At 38.0% G+C, this 18085-nt stretch overlaps 1 protein-coding gene across 1 annotated transcript in view; it reads right to left on the reverse strand.

The window, feature by feature from the left end:
- The window catches only part of VWC2L (von Willebrand factor C domain containing 2 like), a 189411-nt gene that overhangs the window by 153971 nt on the left and 17355 nt on the right, over window positions 1-18085 (reverse strand). Inside the window, exon 2 of the mRNA XM_075530222.1 lies at window positions 8369-8498. Coding sequence (XP_075386337.1) covers window positions 8369-8498 — 130 coding nt within the window. The remainder of the gene's footprint in view (window positions 1-8368; window positions 8499-18085) is intronic.

Here is an 18085-nt window from a genome sequence, read left to right on the forward strand (position 1 = left end):
CTGTGGAAGATTATGCAATCCTGCCAATAATTTATAATCCTTGGGGAGATAAAAGTAATTTCTTGCCCAGATTTTTATCTGCTTTTTTTACCTTCCTTCTTTTGCTAGAGATGGCATGTGTGCATATTTGTGTGTGTGTATTAATCTAGTTAATATAAGATTATGGAGCAACTTGACCATGTTTTCTTGCTGTATATTTTGGAGAAAATTATTTATATTTAAATTTGTTGAATTTGAAAATTATCTTTGATTTTATAGTAAGAAATTAATCTAAAATTCATTTTAAAATTTTCTTGTGAATTGGGCAAAGGTATGCAGACCAATCAGTCTTTCATTTAACAATTCCTACCCCTTCTCTGTCATTGATTGCCGTCCCTACACTGTGACATCACTGGTGTTCCTTTCTTCCTTGTTTCCCATGCCCCCTTCTTTTCTCACCCTCCCTGCCTTCTGAATGTTGTCCTTGGGTCAATGCTGTTCTTTTTATTTTCAGTAGTTGATTTTCCCCAAGAGTGTGTACTTCCCTAGCATTATTGTTAACCCTGTAGACTTGCCTATTGTTTACCTAACAATGGAGCCAGAGGGGTAGGTTCAATCCCAGACCTGAAAATGACTAAGGCCACAGTCTCAGCTGGCCCACCAATCTCTATCTGAGGCTAGCAAGCCTATGGTCTTTTTTATGTTGATGAGTTTGTTCCATGTTTTTTCCACTCCACCTAGGGCATCTTATGTGATCGATTTCGGAGTGGTAGGTAGTAGTACCTAGACCCCATCTAGTTATTTGGTCTCAAGTGGTAGGGCCTAAGGTTCCTGGGGCCCCATTAACCCTTTTTAAAAAATCATTTTATTGGGGGCTCATACAATTCTTATCACAATCCCGACATGCACCCATTATGTCAAGCACATATGTACATTTGTTGTCATCATCATTCTCAAAACATCTGCTTTCTACTTGAGCCCTTAATATCGGCTGCTCATTTTCCCACTTTTTTTACCCTCCCCCCTCCCTCATGAAGCCTTCATTATTCATAAATTATTATTATTTTGTCATATGTTACACTGTCTGACGTCTCCCCCTGCCCTCTTCTCTGCTGTCCCTCCCCCAGGGAGGAGGCTATATGTAGATTCTTATAGTCTGTTCCCCCTTTCCACCCCACATTCCCTTCACCCTCCAGGCATCACCACTCTCACCACTGGTCCCGAAGGAGTCATCTGTCTTGGATTCGCTGTGTTTCCAGCTGTGTACCAATGTACATCCTCTGGTCCAGCCATATTTGTAAGGTAGAATTGGGATAATGATGGGGGACGGGGGAGGAAGCATTTAAGAACTAGAGGAAAGTTATATGTTTCATCATTGTTACCCTTCACCCTGACTGGCTCATCTCCTTCCCACAACCCTTCAGTAAGGGAGTGTCCAGTTGCCTACCAATGGGCTTTGAGTCTCCATTCTGCACTCACCCACATTTACAATAATATGATTTTTTGTTTTTTGATGCTTGATACCTGGGCCCCATTAATCTTTTGGACTGATTGTTTCCATGTCTGTTACTTTTCTCATTATTTTTTTAATTCCAAATGGGGAGAGATCTTAGATGGCCACACACAAAATTTTAAGACCCTAGTCACTATCCACCCAGCTAGGCAGTAGAGCATTTTCTTTGTGAACTATGCTGTGATAATAGACTTTGCTGTCCTCTCAGCCTGTGTTCCTGTGTCCTGAACTCAGCCCGTCACTGTTTACTTCAAGGTGTTTGGTTACGGCTGGGATGTTTTCATTGAAGAATAAGGTGTACCGGACCCAAGCCGTGGTATTTTTGATGCTTATGAAAGCATATGCTTGTGAAAGTTGGACATTGAATAAGACCAAAGAATATTCAATGTATTTGAATTATGCCATTGATGAAAAAACAAAAATCACTGTCATCGAGTTGAGTCAGATCCATAGCAAGCTTTTAAGACCAGAGAGAACTATCCGTGTGGGTTTCTGAAACTGTCTCCCGGAAGCAGCGGGTGGTTTCAGACTGCTAACCTTCCACCATGCCACCGGACTCCTGGTGAAGAAAATGAGAAGTACCAGGGACTGCCAGAGAGCAAACAAGTATGTCTCAGAAGAAGTGCGGCCTTACAAGCGAGGGTGGTGGGACTGAGTCACGCGTGTGAGGTTGAGGAGAGACCGTCCCGTTCAAGGCCATCACGCTTGGTGAGGCAGAAGGTCCTGAGAAACATGAAGACCCTTGGCATGATGGATCGATGGACTCAAACACAACAGCAGTTTTCAAGATGGGCAGGATCAAGCAGGGCCTCGTTCTATTGTCCTGGGGGTTGCTATGAATTATAATCAACTAGACCACACTTCGTGAAACACTTTCCTTGTTTGTCTCTGTTTGTTCTATTATGTTCACAGATATATCTGCAGTGGCCAACTCAATGGCACCTTACTATATCAGTCATTAATTGATGCCAATATTGCAGACTACTCAGCCTATCTATCTATCTATGGATATAGATAGATATAGATGTAGATATAACAATTTCTTCTTTGTCTTCCTTCTGGTAGTGTTTAAATAATATTTGAATTCTAGTTTCTTTAAAAAGTTGGTAGAAACTTAAAATATACAAAGAGAAAAGAAAATTGGAACGCATGTGTAAATTTCATTTAGAAAAGGCCCGACTCACGTCTACACCTACATTGCTCTTATAAAAACTGAAGCATTACTAAAATGTTGGTGCTTTTTTTTCAGAACTTTTCCTATGTATTTACAAAAGTACCACAAATAGGTTTAAGAAGTTAAAATTATCTAATTTGATAACCAATGAGACTCAATACTTTAAAATATTTGTGAATAATTTCATTTTATTTGTGAATTGTTTATGTGTTTTCTAGTATGATTATTTTCAATTTGTGAATATTTGTAGTGTGAAAGAGATTTGTCCTTTTCTCTGATCCCTTCCTTCACCTTCTTACTATTTTCTAAAACTAATAACTGAAACATTGTTAACATTCATTCTACTGTACATTAACTTTGGTCTTTTTTTCTATGAACAAATCTAATTACATTTTTGTCTATTTAAAATTGTACATAATCTAAAATAAAATATTTTAAATATAACAAAATGAATGCATCACATTATATACATTATTTTATGGTGTATAGTATATATAAGAGCATGTAGTCTATTATACATTTCTTGCTTATTTTACTCAGTAATCTAATGATTTGGAATTTTAAAAGCTGCATTGTAATTCATCACTTCATTGAAAGCCTATTATGCTGTCTGCAAAATTTTCACTATTAAAATGCAATGACTCTCATGTACATAAATGTCAACAAAGTACAAGACCTTCCATTTTAAAATTCAGGTGACACAAATTTAAATTTTGGATAGAAAGCAGCTTGTTAGAAATTTTAGTTAGAAAAGATAAAATGACTCATCATTAAAATGCTCTGGAGGAGATTTTGTGGGTATTTCCTTTTTTATTATTAAGTGAGTTTTTCTCAGAACAATAAAAAGCGACTTTCTGTATGTTATAGGGGAAATAAAACTGACTAGGTGATGACATGTTAGACTTTTAATGTTCAAACACTCAAACATTTCATGGCTACCCCTTGTTTTGTTTTTAATTTAGATCATTGGCATTGTATATACATAGATTTTTAATGACTTGGGATGGAAATATTAACATATGTAAACCCAAACCAAACTCACCGCCACTGAGTCTCTGCCATCTGCACCTCTTATGGCAGCAGAAAGCCCAGCTTTCTCCTGCAGAGCAGCTGGTGGTTCCAAACTGCTCACCTTTGATTAGCAGCCCAGGCATAACCACGCTGCCCCGGGGCTCCTATCAACAGAGAGCACTCTCTGGAAAGTAGAATGAGTGGTGACAGAGCAAGAATTAGAACTACCTGATATATATATCATGATATGTAGTGTATGAGTATATGTATACAGAGGCACACCTATATGTACGCATACGTGTGTGTATGTGTATCTTCAGTGCTGGTTTGTTGATTCTGATTCATAGAGACCCTAGAGGACAGACTAAAACTGCTCTTTGGGGTTCCACGGTTGCCATCTTCATGGGAGCAGAAGTTCTCTTCTTTCCCCTGGGGAGTGACTGGCGGATTCAAACTGCCATCCTGCAGGTTAGCAGCTAACTATGTCATGTGACCAATTTCTATCAGTTGATTGTATAGCCAGTTTCCAAATATCTGTGTGACTTATATAATACCCCTATTGGCAGGATTTCCTTAATCAGATACTGGGCTAACTTATTTTCAGTTACAAAAAACAAACAAAGAAAACAACCAATAAACTTAAGACTGCTCCTTAATCCACATGAAGAGACATTGGGCTGAAAGACAGACTAAAATAACACAATTGTTGGAAAAGAAAAGAGCCTGGAAAACTGTTTACTAAGAAGGTATCTGGATTACTAGACCTTGCAGTTGTATAGAGTGAGTAGTAAATATTTACTCATGTTTTAAAGAAAATAAATTCCTGTGTCAATTCCTCCAATACTCACCTAAGAAATGTTACCCTATCTTTCTTCTTTGGATATGTACGTCATATGGACTCTGCACAGCCGTGTACATCTTTACATAATATTGTTATTTTATCCAGACTAATTGACCCTCTTGGGGCCAAACTACATTTCAAATGAATAGAGCACATTTTATGGTTGACTTGTCTATATTTATTGATGACTATTAAAAATCTTACTTGCGATAATCACTGAGACTGAGACATTTTAAATTCTCTTTTTTACATTATAAGGGAAAACTCCTAGCAACATCATGTTTTTAAATTTATTGTCATAAAATATATATTTAAGAATAAAGAGAGGCTGTAATTGTTCTATCAAGGAAAATTACCTTGTACTTCATGTTCTTAAAATATATACTTATATATAAAGTAAGTGTTGTATTTTCAACAGTGGACTACTGATTTCTGGGAAAACTATGCCTGCTCCTGTATTTTTGCTTCCTTGTTTTGTTCACATTTAAATAAACTCAGAATAAAGGATTTAATACTAGTTGAACCATGAGTCTTAAGGCTAGATGTAGCAAATTCTGTAGCATTATATTTTCACTTAACATGTTCAGTGCTAAAAAACAAAACAAAACAAAAAAATTATTCAGTGCTTCTTGCTCTTAGAAAGCTATAATTCAGGAAGGCAGAAAAATCAAGCTTAGTATGAAAAAGGAATTATTTGCTGGCCAAGATGATAAAAATTAATGAAATTGGGAAATTATTTGCTTGTCCAAGTAATCAATATTTATGATGATTTAAGCAAATGTGATGACAATTAACAAATAAAATCCATTATCCATACCTTAAATCCATAAACTAGTTTTTTTCTTTTCTATTTTATCTTAATCTAAGATAACAGTAACATTCTCTAACTTCACAATGGACAAATCAATCTTCTCATTTAGAATTAGAGCCTCTCATATGTTAGAAATTTAAAACACACTGTCAAAATTGATATTTCCCCCTTCTCCCCCCCCCCCGCAATTCTACATATAGGTCAACTTTTGTCTCCTGGTATCTGTGTCAGGCTTAGAATGGAAGGAAGCAACCACAGGGGCTCAGTCTGTTTGTAGGCAAGACATTCATTTAACCTGAGTTGATTCTTGCTATGTTATTTTGGCAAGATTGTTCTTTACTTTTGGGGCAAAAAAATGCATTTAAATAAAAGAAGATAACATCTCATAATGTTCCTGTCTGAGTTAGAGTTGATATTTTCACTGATTCTTAGTCAGGTCATTTCACTTACTAAAATATAAAAATGTACTTTCTTTTTGAAATAGCAAGAGGGAACAGAGTATCTTCATGCAATACTTCATAGATGGAAAAAATTGGACAATTCATAAAACCTTATTTATTCAACATATGTTCAGCAGGGATCACAATCCTACTATGAACAATGAAGACCCATTTGTTAGAAATATTTGTACAAAGTGGGTTTCATTAGAAGACACCTTTCTATGTTGGCACATGACACAGATGAATAAGGTCCTCTTGGGTGACATGCTGCTGAGTGTGACTAGTCTGTAGTGACTGGTTGAATCTTTGACTCAGACTCAATATACTCAACGCTTTGGGGATGCCTTGGGTGATGTGGCAGATGCATGTGTAAAACCTACACTCTAAAATGATGGTCTTCAATGCACTCAAACTCACTTTCATCGAGTTGGATCAGACTCATCTTGGCAAGATTTTTAGCCACAGACACACCTGTGCTTACCCTAAGTGTGAGACGAGGCTGCTAAGTGCCCTAGGAAGAGAACAATCTCAAGGACCCTTTTAGACAAGCGCTTCTTGGGGGGAAAAATATTCTCTCAAACGTTCGTCATTGCTCCTTCTTTCAAAGATTGATTGGGTGGCTGATTTTTCCCCTCCTTCTATCCTCGGAGAAAATGAAAAATAATAGATTCTCCTCTACTTTGGTCTAACCATCCATATGCTCCATGACTGTTCCGTCTCCCCTGAGCCTTGTCTTCTCCAGGACACATTATGCTCACTCCTTTTTTCGGTCCTTGTAGGCCCTATTTCTCAACCATCAAAACATCTTTTCTGTTCTTCCTTGCATCTTTCCCAATTTCTTACAATTTTTTAAAACATTTAATGTCTCACATTAATAGCTTTGCATATAATAGATGAATTAAAACTACAGAAGAATATTTATTCCCACCTTTAATCAGAATAATGTTCACATTGACAGAGAAAGTCAGTTAAGCTAGAGGGGAGAGTGGTGATGGAAAGAAATGGAAGCCAGATGAACAATTTAATATTCAGCTCAACGGATTTATAAGACTATAAATAATAAAAGTGTGCCAGGAAAGAGGCCATAAGAGTTCTTCATAAGTCCTTTGGGAAGATACCAAAATCCCCCAAATATTATAAAAACAAGCGGCACTATTTTTGTTCTATCTCTATCTAAATATCCTGATACCTCTCTCTTTCCACTAATCATGTCTACAAGGATGAGCTAGTAGGTGAGCTAACATAATGACAAATTCAGAGCAAAATGCAGGAAATGAGCACTGCTGTTTTAAGAAGGGGGTTGGGATTCGGCATTCGAACTGAACTGAGTAAGAATTAAAACCATGTTTTCCAGTCAATAATAACTCCAAGTATGAGCATGGGTAGAGTATTCCCTAGTGACGCTTCCCCACTTTGCCCTCGTTCGAACATTGCCACTCTTTTGTGTGTACTGCTGGCTCTGCTGTTGTCATACCTCTAAGAAGATATGGGTGGAGTTTCAACTGTCAATTAGGTCACAGCTTGATGACCTCATTTGGAGGTGCCATAGAAATAAATGACTCTCGGTAGGTGGGCCATTCTTTCTCCACCTTCACCTTCCTATGGATAAGCCACACTGAGACTTCCAAGAGCCCTGTGATGCTTCCCCAACCATTGGTTCCACAAGACTGTGCACCCACTGCCCTGTGATCTTCCTGCATCCTGCATCATTGCATGTGGCTCTGTGAGTCTGAAGAGAGATGTTTAGACTAGTATTGGACTAGTGTCAGACTTAGGGACTAGTATTGAACTCATGGACTTGAGTTGGACTAGGCTGGGATGTTTTATTGATGCACGATTATTTCTTGATATAAAACTATTTCTTAAACATATGAATGCCTCTGCGTTTGTTTCTCTAGTCAACCTGGCCTATCACAGTCTGTATGCTATCCTGGGCTCATGGATTACAGTGCCTTTTATGTAACATCACCTTGAGATTGAGTATTTAAAGTCTGTAGTAATTTCAGACTCTCCATTGCATGAGGCTTTAGAAAAAAAGAAACACATAATAAGCCAGATTCCTCCCTCTAGCTATTATTGAGCTACTGCAATAAAAGTCTAGTATAAAAGCCTTAAATGTTCAAATTTTTCTATATAATTTAAGGGCATTCATAGTTGAATCCTGCACTTCTTTAATGACTCAACTATAAACCTAGCGCCCTGTCTAATCCAACAGTGAAATACCTGGCATTCACCCCACTCTCTACCCTGGGTTATGCGTTTTGAAATGAGGTGCTGCCTCATCGACTACATGAGAAGGGGAGAATGGAATCACTACAAAAAAGATGGTACCATTGTCTTTCCAATATCTTCCTTATAGGTCAGCAATTAATAATAGGGGTCCCAACAATGTCAGTTTACAAGAGCTATAAATCCCCAAATGGACATTCATTCACCCATTATTGGATTTATTTTCACGTCAGGATGGGAGAACTATAGCAGTTGGCCAGGCCCATGTTCAAAAGGCACAGGCAGATGTGAGCAGGTTCTTGCATTGAACGGTGAGATATTCGTGTTTTGCCCTAACCCCTCGTTGAAAGCTAATGCAATACGGTCTTACCATTTTTGCAGACAGGACAACATTGTTCTGGTTCATAGACTGGGTTGACACACTCAGGAACTGCGCAGTCTGCTACAACACAGTGAACTTCATTGCTGGGCTCACAGCGACACCATTCACATGGAGAGGGCTAGGAACAAATCTAAAATTAGCCCCTTTTCTCCTAAAACTTAATGATTGCACAATCATATGCTGTTAGACGAAAAAAAAAAACCAAACACAAAACCATTACTGTTCGTATTGACTTGACTACATGAACTCAATTTGCCCTGGATATGACCGTTCCTCCCCGTGGAAGGCAACCTAAACACACAGGCCACTGCTGTGGGGGTGCCACAGGCAGCGTCAACACCTGGGCAGCGCTCTTCTTTTGCCTCGTGTTCCTACATCCCAAGGATGCGTTTGGACAGCCACCTAGCATACTTCCCAGATGTACTGATTGCTACTACCCCGCCTCTGACAAATAGGAAGGTAAGCCGAGGTTTTTTTGCCATTTGTCATTGTACTTTGCAAGAAAGTACTAGGGAATGAAACAGTGGGCTGACAGCCTTACCCTTTATGTGAACTCCCTTTCAAGCGAACCTAGACGTTAAGTGGCATTTTTTCAATGTGAATTTTAGAGAAGATTGCATTTGGGATCTGAACATTTAAGTGCTGCCTCTTGAAATATTTAGTGACTGGCTTTCATCTTGCTTGCTTGCTTTTATGAATGAACGAAAACCAACTGACTTAAAAGTCACTATGTAATAGTCAAAAACCTTAAAATGGAAATGAAAATGGTTAATTAAAAATTTATAAATCACTAAAAAGTAGGAATCAATTTCTTTCCTTATAGTACTTACCAATTAAGAGTGAATTTGAGATTTTCTGTGTCTTCCTAGAAATGTTCTACACCACAAAATAATTGAAACCAGGGGTCATTCCTTGACTATCTCACTCTGAATACATCCTATCTCACCCTTTGTCATGAAGCAGAGGGTTGGGATTCTGGAATGAAAATGTGGAGGTCTCAGAGTTTATAGAGTATCCATATTTCTCAAATTAAGTAATTTGTTCTCAGGAAATTCTGCTTCCAGTTCTATGTCGTGGCACCTGACCACCACACGTGCCCATTAGAGCCTGCTTCCCTTATGTCAATGGGAACTGTCAATAATTCCCATCAGTTCTTGTTACTTGGCTTTGAACTTGGGGGAACTATCAATGGTCCTTGGCTCACATGGTCTGTGGGAGTGGACTATTCCAGTTAATTATTACTTTCTCTCATTCCATCTTTCCTCTCTGCTTTACTAATGATAAGCTCTCAATTAATTATATTATTGTCAAATTTAGCAAGGACCTTGGAATTAACTATAGGATCTATAGGAAAAGGTGTAGGTTTTCTTAACATGCTCAATACGCTCCCTGAAAGGTCCAGGTAAGTTCTTCATCGTATAATGAGTTGTGTTCTAGCACTTTAGGGCAATATTTGGCATCTAATGAAGCTCTTCCACTGAGAATAGCCTCAGTTAGGGACAGTATTGAATACTGCAGCACATTATTTAATGGAGAAAAGGTCACTGAGGAAACACGTAGCAATTGGAAAATTGTGACTACTCCTTTCTCTATCGCGCGGCCAATTGAGATGTCATAGATTTCCAAACGAAATTGTTAAAGGCATCTCCTTTCCCCCAGTAAATTGCAAAGAAGCCCCCCCTCTCCCCGAATGTTGCAGCACAGTGAGGATTTGGGATAACTATCGCCAATGTGTTAGGAAGAGGGAGTTAGTGGTGTAAGCCCAGCCATCTGCTGTCCTTCAACTGTTGAGCTTGTTTGTTCTGGCTGGTTCACATCTTGCAGAAAGAAGGGCTAATCTGGACATCTGGAGTGGACTCATTCTGGGATAAAAAAATCCCAAAGAATCACTACATTTTCCATGCAAAATGTTTCTCTTAACAAAATCTGTGGTCTCCGAGGAAGATTGATTTGGATAGTGCATTCCTTAACCAGACTTCTGGAGAATAATATTTATGATTTTACACAGCTATTAGGCATTATACTAAGAAATTTATTTATATAAATGCACATTTCTTATAATAACCTGTGAAGGAAGTGTTGGCTTTATTGCTAACAAAAAACAAAAACAAACCCGCTGCTATCCAGTCATGCCAATTCATACCCTCCCTATCTCACTGTTGAGCAAATAGAGGACCAAAGAGGCTGAGAGAAGTTAAAGAACTTGACCAGATCTTATAGGCTAGAAGAGGCAGGAAAGAGGGTTTAAATTCATGCAGCCTAACTACTAGAACACACTTGAAAGCAAGAATACCCATTCTGTGTACCTTCATCTAATTAACTTATTTGCACACTTTCATATGCAGATTATATGCTTAGAAATAAATGTTAACAACTGGATAATTCATAAAGGATGAGAATTCCCTGCTAAGAAAGAAAATTTCAAAAACTAGGTACTTTGAATGATAACAAAGGCACAATTATGATGTCTTAGAGTTTTTTGTTTTGTTTTATTTTACTTTCTCCAAATGTGAATGAATAGAAAATTAGAGACACCTGGAGTTAGATTGACATGAGTCTCGTAGTCTCAGTCTTAAAGCTTTGCATCGATACTTGCAGGTATCTGGGAGAAACACTAACAGTCACTGGCCAGTAAAGAACGCTTAGCATTTACCCACCTGTAATGGCTAGATGTGTGTGGGTAAGGTTGACATCAGAATTCTGAGAAACATGCTGGGGAAGAGTAAGACCTAATTATAAATAAGGAAGGGCTAATTATAATGCTCCTTCTCAGTTTTTGAAGGCATATTGAGCAACGAGAAACATCAATTGGAAAGAAAAATATTCTACTCTAGCTGTTGTTGGCTTCTAAAGCACAGGGCTTTCTGCTCCTGTAGAGAACTCAGACACTCACGTGCTAGTTCTCCCCTGAGCTAAGGGTTCGCTATGAATAGACACCAACTTGACGGCAGTGAGATGGAGACCCTTAGGGCTGGCCTTTTCCACATATTGCATTCTCTTTCTTAGTATACAATTTCTTCTTAAGAGAATGGCATTTTCTCTCTGTCTCTTCTCTTTTTTTTTTTCTTCCTTCCAAATAAATCAGGTTTTTCCCATCTTCTGCCTCCATCCCCTCAACTTGAAACACTCAGTAAAATGTAACCCAATGACCTCCTCATAAAGCTACCTTCTGTCTCTCCCGGCTTGTCAACCCTCTTTGCTTGAATAATCTTAAGAGTTCTGACACCTCTCTTGCCCATTGCCCATCTTGACTTGCCCATGGCCCCTGCCATCCCCGGCATTTCTGAAGAGACATTGTTGAGACCTGAGAAGCTCCTCAAAGGGAGCAGTGTGCTCCTTCCACATGAAGTTCAAGCTTTAAAAACCTTCTCAGCGTATAGTGTAAACTTCTCTGAAAGGTTTGCTGCTTTGAATAGATTGTTATATTTTAACCTCTTGGCTTGGTACAGGTTTTATTTTACCAAATTCTTCAATGTGAAAACTATAGCTCAAACCTGAAAAAAATGTGCTCATAAAACCAGATTCAAAAATAAAGCTATTCTGAAAGGGCCTGAAGGAAGCCAAAATAAGAACTTGGGAGAAAAAAAAATCATTCCTACAAGTTAGGGGAACATGTGAAAAGATGGCCACTATGTGTGGTTTTTTTTTTCCAGCTAGAATTGGTTATGAAGGATTAAATTACATTATCCCCAGGTTTTATATAGGATAGATATTTTTTCTAAGAATGTTCACAGGGTAGTTTCATCAAAAATTTTAAAAACATAAATAGCACTCACTATCTACATGTACATATATATTTTCATAAGGTTAAATTGAAATTTACATCTATGTCAATGTTTATTTCCTAATGTATATTTTAGAAGGTCTAAGTGTAGTATTTCTATTAGAAATGTGCTAACTCCTCAACATGTTAATTTTGAATATATGATTAAGAGCATTATGTTGAACACATCATTTGTATGGCAAATTGAAGTATATCCCAGTGGCCCTTAGATTAATAAGGTATTTTCTCCTGGAGATAGTTATTTTGATATTTTTAAATTAATATAGAAAATGGGAGCCATTTATGAAACTTTGGTTTTGGTGCTTAATATTTACGTTTTTTCCCTATGGGTATAAGAATGGAACCACACTAAGGTAATCTGCTTCTTCCATAGACGTTGGAATAGAAATCCCAAAGTCACGGTGATTTTTTTTTTAGAATTCTTGGGGAATTTCAAGGGTAATAACAGAATCCTAGAAACAGTGGGATGTTCTGTGTTTTTCTTAAAAATTGGAAAATGTGTCTTGAAAACTAGCAATGATACAGGATAATTCTAGAATTACCAACTGTCTTTGTAAAATTTGGATGATGCTGTTGCAGTAATGCTAGAAATTATGTCACTGGTATTTCAAATACCAGGAGGGCCACCAACGTGAATTGATTCCTGCAGAGCTTGTAGAATAAGAATGTGCTACAAGGATAGAATAGGCTGTCCACGTCTCAGGAATTTGCCATCAAAATATCTGATGAATAACAGTGAGCACATTCAGACACAGGAAATCTCCTGAAGAGCAGCAGGACATTGAAATTGATCAATTAAGATTAACTGGTACTTACTGGCACTTGAAATGCAAAAGTTAGGGGGGAAAGGATAATACAGGATAATAATGGCCTTGGTGATAGACAAAAACTGGCGATCACATGATAGGATTTTCCAAGGTCAAGTACTTCATCACAAATACCACTTTTCAACAACACAAATGGTGATGAAATATGTGGAGTTGTCCATATGGAATACACATTCAAGTTCAAAATATGATCTTGAGTGTATCCTACCTGAATTTCCAGAAGATTTCAAGAACAAATTTGATTCATTGAACAGTAATTACAAAGAACCAACGAGTGATAGGATGACATAAACAATATCGTGCACAAAGAATGCAAACGTTCATTAATAAGACAGGAAAAGAGAAAAGATCAAAGTCGATGTTTGAAGAGAAACTTGCTCTTAATCATAAGAGTAGCTAAGGCAAATAGCTAAGGCAAATGATTGAAGAAATAAAATAGTTGAACAGAAAATTTCAAAATTCAGCTGGAGACGGCAAAATAAACAAATATAATAAAATAAGTATAGACATTCAAGAGGTAGCAGATGAGCCAAGTCCAATGACAATGAAGGGATAAATCCAGGCTGCACTGAAGGCATTAGCCAGAAACTAGCCTCCAGGAATTGATGGGCTATCAACTGAAATGCTTCAAGAAGTTTATGGAACACTGGAAGCACTCACTCCTCTAGGCCAAGAAATTTAGAAGATAGCTTCTCAGTGAACTGACTGGATGATATCATATTTGTACCCACTCCAAAGAAAGATGGCCTAACAGAATACAAAAATTATAAGACAATATCACATGCAAGTAAAGTTTTGTTGAAGATCATTCAAAAACGGTTGAAGCATTACATTGACAGGGAGCTGTCAGAATTCAGTTCAGATTTAGAAGAGGACTTGTAACAACGATATCATTGGTGATGTCTGGTGGATCTTGATTGAAAGTACAAAATACCAGAAAGATGTTTACTTGTGTGTGTCAGTCTGGGTACATCAGAGAAACAAATCCACAGTAACTCATATATATATATGAGAGAGTTTTATATAAAGGATAAGTGCATATCAAGAAAACATCCCACCCCAGTGCTGCCCAAGCCCACAAGTCCAACATTAGCCAATATGTCTGATACCAATCCACAATGCCCTCCTCCATCTCACAAAACACACACAATGTTGCCGACTGCAGGAGGAAAACCAAGTCAGTGAATGTGTAAGCATCTCTGTGCTGGCAGGGGTCTCTACACGGCTGCTCCAGAACCCAGGGCTGCATTGGGGTAAGTCCATGTGGCTTTTATTCAGGGATGTCTTGCAGGGAGTAAGCCTTGAAAGCTGAAGCAGGGAACTGGCTAAGGCAGCTGCACCCTGGTCCTACTGTCAGAAATCAAGAGACCCGAGAACTAGAAAGGCAAGGCTCACTGAGCCATTTATCTCTCTACCCTTCAGTTAACCCCACAAGTGTTTATCGGGCAGGTTGGCACAATAAACTTTAGCTATCTCATTGTGTTTTATTGACTATTCAAAGGCATTTGACTGTGGATCACAATAAATTAAAAGTATTCTTGAGAAACATAGGATTTCCATACTTCTTCGTTACTGGTGGATTACTTCATTACTAGTAATTCCATTACTTCACATGGACCAAGAGGCAGCTGTGCAAACAGAAGAAGGGAATACTGCGTGATTTAAAATGAAGGTGTTCATTCAGGCTTTATCCTTTCCTCATACTTATTGAATCTGTATGCTGAGCAAATAAGCAAAAACCTGGAATATCTGAAGAAAAATGTGGCATCAGGATTGGAGGAAAGCTTTTTAACAACCCATGATATTCAGATGACACAACCTTGCTTACTGAAAGTTAGGAGAATTGAAACAAATGTTGATGATGCTCAAGGACTGCATAGGTTACAACTCAATGTAAAGAAGACCTTACAACTAGCCCAGTAAGCAACATCATGATACATGGAGAACAGATGGAAGTTGTCAGGGATTTTGTCTTATTTGGACCCACAATTAATACTCAGGGAAGCAGCCATCAAGAGCTCTAATCATGCATTGCATTGGGTAAATCTTCCACACGAGACCTCTTTAGAGTGTTGAAAAGCAAGGATTTTACTTTGAGGACTAAGGTATGCCTGGCCCAAGCCAGAGTATTTTCAATCACCTCGTATGCTTGTGAAAGTTGGACATTACTAAAGAAGCCCTAAGAAGGATCCATGCATCTGATTTACAGTGCTGGTGAAGAATATTGAAAATACCATGGTCCGTCAGAAGAAACATCTTGGAAGAAGCACAGCCAGAATGCTCTTTAGACACATGGATGACAAGAACTTGGCTTCAAATACTTTGGAAACATTGTCAGCAGAGTTCCAGTCCCTAGAAAATGATATCATAGCAAAAGGCCATCAACAAAATGGATTTACACAGGAGCAGCCATGGGCTCCAGCCTCTGAGCAATTGTGAGGATGGTGCAGGGCCCAGGAAGATTTGCACTGCTGCACACCAGGCCACTAAGAGCTGGTACTCACTAGGGAGCACTCAACAGTAACAACAAAAGAATGGCCATCACGAAGAGTCAATAATGGCTGTATGGTACATTCCTCGTGTTTATAGAACACAAATGGTTTTCTTTTTTTAATAGCATGAGATTTATTTATACATACTTGAGGATAATATCCTGGACATTTGGCCCAAGTAATACCTCACATCATAATCTTTATGTATAAGGAAGCTTTTATTGGCATTGCTTGTAGAGTGTGTGAAGAGGCAATTATACCAAATTCACCATCTGCTCTCAGGAAAAAGACCTTGTAATCTGCTTCTAGGAAGAGTACAGCCTTGAAAACCCTATGGGGCCATTCTAGTCTATTCCATGGGGTCACAAAGAGTCAAAATTGACTCAATGGCACCCAACAATAAATAGCTTGCCATAAAAGAATGTAAAAATGTAACTCAAAGTGATAAAGGAAAAACTGACTACAAAATATATTTTATGGTGTTAATTTGGTGAAGTTTAATATGACAATATTCTTACAGACTCGGGAGTGTGAAATTCAAAAGACTATACAACCATCATTTATTTGGCTAGTTTTGCTTGGGCGACGTCGGCAGGGTTGTTAAAAGTGATCACTTGGTCAACACAGTGCTTGATCCTTTACATATGAACTTCAGAGCCTTGGGGATGTCACCTAATTTCCCTGAACCTTAATTTCTTCATCTACCAAGTGTAATCATAGCAAACTCATAGCATTAATATGAGACACCTAACAAATATGTAAGAAATAGTATAACATTATTATTGGATTTAGAGAATAATTGCCTGTTGAAAAATATTATCCAAGAAGTACAAAGTTGAAAGTTCAAGTCTATATTTATTGTAAACAGGATTTAGGTTAATCTTCCTTGCTCAAGATGGAATCAGATTGCACGAGTGCTTGCAGTAAACTTCTGTAGGACTGGCTTTGAGGAGAGGATTATGATCAAATGGAATGAATTATGTCAGAATAAATGTTTATGAAAAACTCCTATTAGAAACCACTAGATAGGAGTAGTTGTAATTGGATAGAGTGACAACTTTCAATCACTCAGGAAAATGAAACAGTGGGGGGTGGGTTGGACAAACACATTTTTTTCTGTGAAGTGTCATCATTTAGTTGACACTAATGTCAAGGTTTTATGGAAGTCTTCCCTGACTACCCACATAATATAGCACCCTCCACCTCTCTCTCCATCCTATCCTCCATTCACAGGGCTTATCCAATGGTCAAATTATCTCGTTGATTTGTTTATATTTATTAATCTATTCTTATCTGTATTTCCCATAGATTATAAGCTTCTAATAATGGATTATTCGTTGCAGTGTCCTCAGCATCTAGAAGACATTTGGGTAATAACGGTTTTATAATAAATATTAACTGACAATATATTTTGTTAATCACATATGCATAATTTGTATTTTAGTATTTATTAAGCCATATATCTGGACATCTCAGCTGTGTTTCTCATTCTTGGAAAGGATTCACATTCAATGAGATGTGTGCATCTTACTTAAATATTACAAGGGGCTGTGAAGGGAAAGGTGGTTGAGTATGAGTCATAAAGCAATGATTTGGGTTCCCATATGATGACAATGAATGTACACTCGCTCTCTTAAGGTCATTTGAAGTTCATAATGGTTTGTTGTGCAGGTCGCAAGTCAATCGTGAAGCACTCCACTAAACAGACTAGCAGCAGCTGATTGCAGACTTTCATTGTACTAGAAAGTACTGTGCTAACTAATTCCAGCCAAGAGTACATCCAGAGGAATTGCTAAAGTGCCTGAGAAAAAGCTAGCCTCGCTTTATAATGCATGTTAGATATTAAGCACAATGACTTCAGTCAAGCATATCTACCTTTCTCAATGATGAGTTCGAGTATACGGCCCAGTAAAACACAATTAGAATAGTCTGAGAAAAAACAAAAACTTGATTCCGAGAAGGCTTGAGGTGACTATTGTTGATGGTGAAAGAAATAGGTGCGTACGTGGACAGGACCCAGGGAAGTGCAAACTGTGTGCACACTGATGTGTCAGTGGTTTACCTTCTGACCAAGTGGTATTGACTCCGAATGCCTATGTGGTGTTTGAAATGGGAAACATTATTAAAGGAATATAGCATAGCATTCATTTTTAAAGTAGATATCAGTAAATCACTATTTTAAAAATCTGATCCTTTCGACAAAGGAAAATATACTGCTTTTCTTCTTTTTTTTCAGTCTTCTGGAAGCAATTTATGGCATAAATTTCATCACTTTATGGAACAAATCTCATTACTTTCAAACCGTGTGAGGAATTTGGAAGACTCCATTTCAAAGTTGCTGATGCCTGTCCGGAATCTCACTGTTGACTTCATTAAAACATACATTCGATTACAACATGCAAGAGCAGTTCGCATCCTCAGTCGCTCCTGGAGCCAGGAATTGGCATGCAGCACTTGTCTCCTAATAATCAACAGATCCAGTGGGTCTTAACCAAAATTCACAATCATTTGAAAAAAGACTCATCTCCTCATTGATTAAAATGCTCCCTGGTGTTCGGCTTCTGATGAGATTGTGGTGACCTCTTCACTCCACTGCCCCATT

The sequence above is a fragment of the Tenrec ecaudatus genome, chromosome 13 (assembly GCF_050624435.1).
Source record: "Tenrec ecaudatus isolate mTenEca1 chromosome 13, mTenEca1.hap1, whole genome shotgun sequence".
In the NCBI taxonomy this organism is placed as follows: Eukaryota; Metazoa; Chordata; class Mammalia; order Afrosoricida; family Tenrecidae; genus Tenrec; species Tenrec ecaudatus.